This window comes from Arachis ipaensis, chromosome B8 (assembly GCF_059453495.1).
Source record: "Arachis ipaensis isolate K30076 ecotype BB chromosome B8, ASM5945349v1, whole genome shotgun sequence".
In the NCBI taxonomy this organism is placed as follows: Eukaryota; Viridiplantae; Streptophyta; class Magnoliopsida; order Fabales; family Fabaceae; genus Arachis; species Arachis ipaensis.
The window spans coordinates 18628553-18638399 of record NC_142443.1 but is presented as its reverse complement, the minus strand read 5'-3'; the positions used below and the strand labels follow the sequence as shown (position 1 = coordinate 18638399).

Below are 9847 nucleotides of genomic sequence, written 5' to 3'. Positions count from 1 at the left end.
AATATATATATAATAATATTTTTTATTTAAATTATATTATGTTGTTAATTTTATTTTTTGTAGAACATAAAGGTAGAGAAAAATAAAGAATGAGAGAAAAGAGAGAGAAAGATAAAGAAGAAGAAGAATGAGAGATGGAGTTTGTTAAATTTGGAAGTTAAGAAAATTTTTTATTTTAATTTTAATGAAAATATCTGGTGACACATTTTGATTTGTCAAATTACTAATATAAAATATGAATTATAAATTATATATAGAGTGGGAAGGATAAAGAGAAATAGAAAAAAAAAGAGAGATAAATAAGAAAATATAAGAAGGATGTTTACTAATTTTAGAGGAAATTTTTCTAAATTTTAATAAGAGAATGTCATGTGACATATTTTAGTTATTAAATTAGTTAGTAATATATTAATATAATATATAATATAGCTATATTTCAATTTTAGTATTTTAATATTAATTTTAATTTAATTTAAATACAATTAGAGAATGTTATGTTGTATATTTTGATTGTCAAATTCGTAATTGGTTATTGATAATGATATATAAGAAAGATAGAGTGAGTGAAGAAATGAGAGATAGAGAAAAGAAGAGAGAAGAAGGGAGAGTTTTTAAATTTTGAAAGAAAAGATTTGATTTCAATTGTAATGATAGAGTGACATATAACACATTTTGACCTTAAAATTAGAGATATATAATAAATATAATAGATATGGTACTAACAGGACATATTTACCAAACAATGACACTAGCTTTTTGTAAGCATATAACAGTGAGTGGTTATAAATGTAGCCAGCCTCATGAAGATATTGGGGAATCTATGTGATCTTTCCAGAACCAGTTTCTCCAACAATTACAAGCACCTGAGAAAAACAGTCGAGATTAATTTGAATGAACATATATATATATATATATATATATATATATATATATATATATATATATATATATATATATAAGAATAAAGCTAATAAGATGGCAATGAATGCAACTAAATGCCATAATGCAACAGTTTATTTGCAACAGAGACGAAATTCACTCCTACAAAGTACAGAATACCAACAATCAGAAATAGTTAAATAAAAAAAATCAAGAAAAAATAGGGAAGAACACAGAAACAGAGGGGAGAAAAACCATGCCTGATGATCACGCACGACTTGGAGCAATTCCTCCCGATAAGGATAAATGGGCAACTTTTTCCTCTTCTCCTGAAAAAAGTGTAAAGAACATGATGAGGCATTCTCCGTGGTCAGTCTAAGCAACTTTATCAAAAGATTCGGTCCCTTTTTTTTCTACTTGACACACACATTTAAAATAGCAACGTAATAATCAACTTCATAACCAATTTCTCCGCCACGGTGTTAAAATATAAATATGATTGTTCTAATAATATTATTCATAAATATAATAGCAATCTTAAATTCAACTTCGATCTTGCATCTTAGACTTTGGTGTCCACATCTAGTGGTTATCTTATTTTTGCTGCCTCAGACAATAAATTCGGGTAGCCAGAAACAGTTGAGCGGTGTTGAACTAACATTTTTGCCAAACCACTCTTTACAAACTTAAAGACTTTGTCTATTTTTAATGCTTGTTGCCTAAAACTATTGCAAACATTAGCAGGAAAAGGTTCTGAGAAGCATTGAATTACCGAACCACTCTTTCATAACTTAATGAAGTCATTGATGAGTTATGAATGCTACCTAAAGTGCTACTAAAGCTGACTTTGCTCTGGACTTTTCAAGTGAATCTTCCATTTTTTCATAATCAAACTGCAAAGAGAGACTAGCTGCCTCAATCACAAAATATCAACAAATTTAAAAAGTCATGAGCAAAGCTTAGTCATTGACATAAATTATCTCCATCCATCACTGATAAAATCAATCTGGTCCTCGAAAACAAACCTGAACATATAAATTTTATGGAAGTTTTTAATCAATAATCTTATATACATTCAAAGGAATAAAGCAATGAATATCCCTTGGAACCTATATAATATGGAACACTTACTGATAGTCATCATCGGCTTGTTTTTTATTTTTTGAACCATACTTTAGCGTTGCCTTTCCTAAAAGATATTCAGAACCCAGGCGTATTATAATAATATAAGAAAAAAATTTATCCAAAAACTAATACGGAGAGAATGGATTTCTTTCTTACATATGTATACATATATATTATCAAAAGTATAATAATATTGAAATATTACCGATTTGGTGTTCCTCCCATGCCTCTTGTTCAGCAAATGGGTTCATTTTCTCCTAAGCGTTTGTATCCCTACAAAAAAAAAAAAAAAAGGGTAAAGTATACTTTTTATCCCTGAAGTTTACTAAAAATTTTAAAATTATCCCTAAATTTTAATTTGTTTCAATTTTATCCTAAAAATTTTCAATTTGCATCAATTTTACCCCTGAACGTTAACAGCATTGAAATCACTAACAGACGTTAGTGACGTGGCAATAAAGGAGTTCTATGTGGCACCTATGTGTGTGAGTCATTTCTAAAACGTTTTTTAAATAATTTTTAATTTTTATTTAAAAATTTATATTACAAAAATGATATGGCTAAAAATCTCAACCTCAAACCTTAAAATTAACTTCTTCATTTACGTTTGCATCTTCATCTTCTTCACTCTCTGCAAGAATAAGAAACCCTAAAGAATGGCTTCCCAAGGCTCTGTATCATCACAAAAAAGTAGTCGGCGACGACGAACGCTGACATGCAACTGTGGTGAATCCCCTGTACTGAGATGGTCGAAGACACCAGAAAATTCCGGCCGGAGATTTTGGGGCTGTGTATACTTTGATGCAAGTTTGAGTGCTTTTTTATTTTGATGTCTTCATGAGTTTCTTCAAGTTCCTTTTTTTTTTTGTTTATGTTGCAGATTGGGAAGGAGTGCACATATTTTTCCTGGGCAGATGGAGTTGTAGAGACAGAAGAGGCTGAGGTTACAAGGTTGAAGATGAAGATTTTCACCTTGAAGGCTAAATTAGTTTATGCTAAATGCAAATTATTGGTGGCTGTTATTTTTGGTGTGTTGGGTTGGTTTATGGTGATTCTAATGGTTTATTTATGGGTGAAGAATGGAACCCATTTGAGATTAGGGTATTAATGCGTTTGGGACAGCTGAAATTAGCAGAAGTAAGAATAGGGCGGCTGTTTGTAATCAGTTACAAAATTGTACTCAACTCGAAAACTTGTTAATGTAGTTGTCCTTGAAGTTTAATTTATGTTTCAAAAATATCCCTGAAAGGATTAAAATAGTTTGGCACTAAAATTGGCATTAAGAACCTGTTGTGTCAAAGACAAACTCAAGTAATGAGAAATAATTTCAGTAGTGCACTAAAATAAATTTGCATGAATGAATCCATCATATCAGTCATTATCAAAATAACGTAAGTTGTTAATCAACATAATCTCTAATTAACATAAGTCATAACCAAAGTAAAAACTTAATTACATAAGTCATAAGCAAAAATAATTCAGCAACAAAGAAAGAGTTGGAGTCATAGGTCATAAGTCATAATACAAAATGCCAACATTGTTCAATCTTTCAAAAGCAACAACAAACACAAAATGTGACACAACTAAGACCCTGTGAGAGCACTCTGAGTCTGACTCCCTTGTGATGAGGGTTGTCCCTGTGCAGTTAAAGTGGAGTTGCTCCTAAGGATTCTAGTTGGTCTTGGCGGCTGAAATTTTTTGTATGCATTTGGTTGGGTATTAGGCCTTGCTGCAACATTGGCCAACCTGGTCCTCTTATGCACTGAGCCAGTAGATCCAGCTTTCCTAGCAGTGCTGTGCTGGACTGGTGATGTTGTAGCAGTTCCAGCATTATTGTTTTGGGCTGGCAATGCTGAGGATGTGGCAGCAGTTGTTTCCTATGATGGACATGAACAAAAAACAGCAACAAGTTACAATTATAAAGAGGTAAATAACATAAAAAACAGTGTTATGTATGGAACCATATCTAATAGACAAGTACTCACACTTGGCTTTTTAAGAGGGCAGTCTCGCTTGTTGTGACCCAATTTTAAACAACGAGAACATTTTTGTTGTAACCCAGCCTAGATGTGCTTGGGCCCTGTGGTTCTTCACCCGCCCCTCTTGCTCTTTTCTTCTTAGGCCTCCCAATTGGCACTCTGTGTGGTGGAGGCATCACATCTGGATGAGTAGTTCTCTCCCACATTGTATGTTCATTACAAGGGTTAATCATGGGGTATAACAAGCCACATAAGCAGCTTTAGTGTAACAGCTTGCAACATATTTTCGAATATCATCTTTAGCACAATTAATTGCACTAACTGCATGTGGACAAGGTAAACCTGTCATTTGAAACTTTCTACAAGTACATTCTTTCTTCAGAAGATCTGCTACAAATTTGTCCCTGCCTCTTATGACTTTAAATTTTGAAATTCCGGCAGCAACCAGAAACCACCACCTAGAAGCATCTATTTCCTTTTGTAACTTAAGCTTAATCCTAGGAAGAATATCATCCTTATACTTCTCAATAAGTACCCTATTTTCAGCTCATCTCTTCATCAAATAAACTCTAATATCTTATAGCATTGTCAATATTGGTTTTTCCCTTGATTCAACAATTGCAGAGTTGAAGCTTTCACACATATTATTGACAAGAGCGTCACATTTAGGATAGAATTAAAACCTTGATTTAGTCCAATATTTTGGACGAATTCCTATCAAGTGTCGATAGGCACCCTCACTAATGGCTCGGATTTTCATCAACTCTTTTTCCCATGCTTCTAGATATGTACATTTTGCAGCTCTCCACATCCTTTTCTTAAGATCCAACCACATCATAAGCCTCTATAACACTCCATCTATCTCTATCACACCAGTCAACCGTTGTCACCTCACCATCAATATACTTAGTTTTATCCTTATCACTACAAAACCTACCCCTGTGATGAACTCTAACACTGAAATATCCATCATGCCGTTATAAAAACATTTTCAGACCAAAGAATAGAGTAACTAATCATTCAAAAATATAGACCACGTAAAAGTTATATTTTTTACAAAAACAGAACACAATAGAACCCTAACAGCAATTAAGAGTGATAAAAAAAACCCTAAATCTTAACCGTTCAAACATGCAGTAGCAAAATTGATCAGAATGGTGGCCTACCTCGTCAGAAACCTTGATCAGAATGGCGCTACCCAGACTGAGTCATTGATGACTGAATGTTATCCCAGACTCCTCCCTCAGTCTCGATGGAGTCGCAACATGAGCCGTCCTGCACGTCGTCGCGGCGGACTGAAGACAACAGTGCGACGTCTGACCACCCACCAAGCTTCCTCGTGTGACTCTGTTTCTCTGGCTATGTTCCTTCGTGCCAAAAGGAAGACAAACAGGTTATGTTTGAAAAAGAAAGCCAATTGGTATACTTGGGTTACTCAGCCATGGGTCTTTTGGGAGTTTCACGTTTCTTGCCACATCACACACTATACTTTGCTATATCACTAACGTCTGTTACTAATTTAAATGGCGTCAACTTAAAGGATAAAATTGATCCAAATCGAAAATTTTTGGGATAAAATTGAAACAAATTGAAACTTAGGAGTAATTTTAAAACTTTTAGTAAACTTCAGGGACAAAAAGTATACTTTACCCAAAAATAAATAAAACTTACTTCATTAAAAAAAAATTTGGAATTCAAACCCATTTAATTATATTCAAATCAGAGGAAATACATGATAACTAATTTCTAGTGAAAATGGCAACAGTGTATGTGTGCTTGTGGTCCCACTTTCTTTTGCTTTTTCTAATTTATGGTAGTTTATCAGAAATCATGTAGAAACAGAGAAATATCTGTAACGTTGTATAGCCACAGAAAATCTCTTCTCGTGATTAACACCACCTTCCTGATCATAAGCTTCTGGCATCCAATATTGCAACTCCAAGAGAATAGGACAGTTTAGTATACAGAATTACAGATCACCTCACAATATCTAACATCGCATGCCCAGATGCCAAAAGAAAAAAAACAAATAGATAGCATATGTCCCTCTAATAATTTCCATTAGGTTTGCCTCATATTGTGGGGAAAAAAAGTTAAAAAAATGGCAGGAAGCAGTTTAACTCTTTAATAAGTTACTAAATTTCAACACTAATCAACTGTGAATGAATAAATAGACCTGGAGATGACACACATGGAAAAGTTATTGATTACCTCATTGACATTGTCAGTCTCCTCTGACCCCTTCTTTACAAGTTCATATATTTCTTTCTTGTATCTGGAAGAGAAAATAAAAAATAAATAAATAAATAAATAAATTTCCTAAATAAGAATAAAAGAATTACTTGTGAGATTTGTGGTTGCAGTTTAGGGACTCTCTATACACTGAACAATCCCCATATTGATAAAGATCTCTAGCTACCATATCTAAATGCAATATACACAGACTCCCTAAACAAACAGGTCAAACATGCTTTCTAATGAAATAGTAACATGAAGAGTTTGTTTCAAGCATATAATTAGTAGCTAATAGTATGGTTCTAGAGATGGATGATACATTACGCTATAGCAAACCATAGGACATAGTATAGTGCGGTATTTCTTGAGGCACAAACATATAAAACAAGAATTTCATACTCCAAGAGATAATACCAAATAGAGTGTAATAATTCCTCTAGACAAAAGCAAAACAAAAACAAGTGTTACTTATAAAATGTATAGCTTTTTCCTCTATACAGATCATGAGCTAATGCCAAACAGGTGAGGTCGCATATTAAAGACCAATGTAAGCTTTTGTAAAGAGTACAGATAGAAGTAAATAATAAAAGACAAAAGGCAAAAAAGGTAATAATATTATTTTTCTCTCTTTCATTGAGCGGCAAATAGAAACATTACCTAAGCTCACGATATTTTGCTTTGGTAAGCTTCACACCCTCAAATAAATATTGTTCATCTTCTATATTATCTCTGCAAGTAACATGAAAATTATTAAAATCAAATAGAAATTAAAGAAAAAATAAACATTATAACTCAAAGAACAGCAGAATAAAATAACCATGCTAATATTAGTCTATTGATAGAAAATAGATCTAACAAACAAACCGGAAAACAAATACCTCAATTCTTCTAACTTCTTCTCCTTCATTTTCTTCAAGTATTCTTGCCTTGAAACCTTTCTGGAACAAAAGTGAAAAAAAAAAGATGTGACATGACATTACATAACATATACTCACCTTAGAAGCTAAGAAAGCAATTTACAAATACCATTTTTAAACAAGACAAAAGAAGATGACAACACCAACCAAGACTTATTTCACTTAGTATGTTCAGCCACATCTGAAAAACCAGTCTATATGGTTATTAGTTGTCCACCGCATAAAATCCCGAAGTAAGAAGGGGGCAAAAAAATAAATAAATAGAAGTACTTTTCCTCAACCTCATTGTAACCAATACCAGTAATAACAGCTAAAAAATTAATTAAGAAGATAACAATGACAGATCTTGTTTGTGCTTTCTATGGAGAAGAAAGATATTTGTATTCTATAGTAACAAATACAGCAAGTATAACAGAATCCTTTATATATATAAATAAGGTAACAAACATCAAAGCTTGAATATCATCCTGCTCTTGTGTAGTAGATCTTCGAATTGTCTCTTCTGTAACATAAAAATCAAACACAAACGTACATGAAGTTTACATGCATAGTTGTTTGTGAGAATTTGTCTCTGTAAATCTAATAAGCAAGTAATCTCAAACAAGAAAAGCTTATACCTTCTTTCTTTGTCAATTTTTGTTCAGTCAATTGTCAAACAAGAACACAATCAAATAATTAGATTAAAGCAACAAAATAATTAGACTGAAATCACAACCAATAGATAACAAGAAATCACAAGTTGATATCATTTCTGAATGAAGAAAATGGAATCGAAAAAAAGAAAAGGCTTATAGTGACGATGTCAGGGTCACACCAGGAAAGTTGATCTTTGATGGAGAAAAAGTTATCAATGAAGTCAACTATCATTCTGAGCTTCGCTTCAAGTTTCGCCATAACGAACCACTAAGTTTTCACCGATTTGAGCTGAGTTTAACGAATCGCTGCAAAAATGACCGACAAAAAAATCTCTTTCTTCGTTAATAATAAAATAATTGATAAACCTATAACAAGCTCAATTAGAATCAACAGAAACAAGAAGATAGAAACTGTAAAGAAAAATTGATAAACCTAAAATTAGCACAGAAAAATTCAGCTCTAAACACCAGAATCACAAAATCAGAGTATACCTGAAAATTCACTAAAAGAGCAAACGTGACAAGAGAAGCGGCGGAGAGAGCTCTGTGTCGATGACGATGAAGGGAGCAAACGCGACGAGAGCCGCGGAGAGAGCTCTGCAATGATGGTGATGAAGGGAGCAGACGCGATGAGAGCAGCAGCGAAGGGAGCTCGTGCGACGCAAGGGATGACAGAGAGAGATCGTGGGACGGAGAGAAGAAGCAGCTGGTTGACAGAGAGAAGAAGCAGCTCGTTGACGGAGAAAGGAACAAGCTCGTTTGATTTGTGTGGAGTGTGAATGGAGCTCGATAGGGTGGGGGGTAAAGTTAGAGTAAACTCAATATTTTTTGACGGAATATTTAAAATTACAGACAAATTTTTTGTTTGTAATAATTTAATAAAATACAGCATTTTGTTCATTTCAATACAGACGGATTTTCTATTAGTAACTATTTTCTATGAAAAAAATTAATTTTTTCGACAGAATTATCAACGAATTCTATTTTCTGTCTGTAATTTATGCTAATTCATTTTCCTTTGCTTCTGATAGAAATTTTCTCATAAAATCTGTCTGTATTTTCATGGAACTCGGAAATATCCGTTTGTAATAAGTAATTTTCTAGTAGTGAGATTATTCCATCTTTAACATACAACAAAGAAAAACTAAAATCAGCAAACTCCACAGTAAAACTCTAAAATAATTATGAACAAAATTAACTTAGCAAACTCCACAGTAAAACTAAAATAAGTAAACTCCACAATAAAATCAACAAACTTCATAGAAAATTATGAACAAAATTAACTCAACAAACTAATTAACTATTATTACAGAAAATTATGAATAAAATTAACTAAGGAAACAAAATTAACTATTATCAGAGGGATCTCAAACAGGGGAGAGAGGGGACACAGCGGCGAAGAGGAAGGGGAGTGCTTATTGGCGGCGAAAAGGAAGGGGAGTAACGGCAATGACAGGAGAGTGACGGCGGCAACAAAAGAAACGGTGACACTGGCAAACACACACACACACACACACACACACAGAGAGAGAGAGAGAGAGAGAGAGAGAGAGAGAGAGAGAGAGAGAGAGAGAGAGAGAGAGAGAGAGAGGTGGCAACGGGGCTGGGGGCTATGCCGCTAGGGTTCTTTTTCTTGTTGAGTTTGTTCTTTACTTCTTTCAATTTTCAGAGAAGAGAATAGATGAGTGGGACTGGGCATTCGGGTAGCTATTTTTAGGTTATTTTTTTTAAAAGAGTCAAAACGGCGCCGTTTTGGACTGGCTCACAAAATCGGAAGACCTCCAAAAAAATTGCCAGTTCACTGGTTAACCGTCGGTTCGACAAGTTTTTTTGCCAAACGGTTTTTGAGGTCAACTAAATCGTCCTAGTGACCGGTTATCAGTTAACCCAATTGATCTCCTGTCGGTCAGGTTCGGTTTTTAAAACTATGCAAAATAGTACTTAACTTTTGTTATTGACAAAATAGTCCTTGAAAGATTTTAAAATGTAACAAAATCACCCAACTGTGAAAGGATGATGTCACGGCGGTAAATGAAAAATGCTGATGTAGCCGTCGGAAGAGAACTTCATAATGACA

The 9847-nt window shown here is 33.6% G+C and overlaps 1 protein-coding gene across 4 annotated transcripts; it reads right to left on the bottom strand.

Moving 5' to 3' along the window:
- Positions 1-3481: 3481 nt before the first annotated feature.
- Positions 3482-7358, bottom strand: LOC148547355 (putative pre-mRNA-splicing factor ATP-dependent RNA helicase DEAH6). Of its 4 annotated transcripts, XR_015896756.1 has the most exons (7): positions 7245-7358; positions 7097-7156; positions 6876-6947; positions 6195-6258; positions 5150-5350; positions 3990-4142; positions 3482-3881 (listed from the first exon to the last, which is right to left on the bottom strand). XR_015896756.1 is itself a non-coding variant. In XM_088497351.1 (5 exons), the coding sequence occupies exons 2-5, from the start codon at positions 7123-7125 to the stop codon at positions 5192-5194; spliced, it is 324 nt and encodes a 107-aa protein (XP_088353477.1). In that variant the 5' UTR covers positions 7126-7156; positions 7245-7358; the 3' UTR covers positions 3482-5191. The 4 variants fall into 4 exon arrangements, 1 of the variants encoding a protein (XP_088353477.1); XR_015896754.1 differs by having other exon boundaries at positions 3990-5350; XR_015896755.1 differs by lacking the exon at positions 7245-7358 and having other exon boundaries at positions 3990-5350; positions 7097-7203.
- Between the last annotated feature and the right edge of the window lie 2489 nt (positions 7359-9847).

Bases quoted from the DNA above. Each gene is read 5' to 3' on its own strand.
- LOC148547355 (XM_088497351.1), bottom strand. From the start codon at position 7,125: ATGAAGGAGAAGAAGTTAGAAGAATTGAG. The intron at 6,259-6,875 runs GTAATGTTTCTA...TTTCTCTTCCAG, and splicing joins GCAAAATATCGTGAGCTTAG to ATACAAGAAAGAAATATATG. The intron at 5,351-6,194 runs GTAATCAATAAC...TTTGGCACGAAG, and splicing joins AGACTGACAATGTCAATGAG to GAACATAGCCAGAGAAACAG.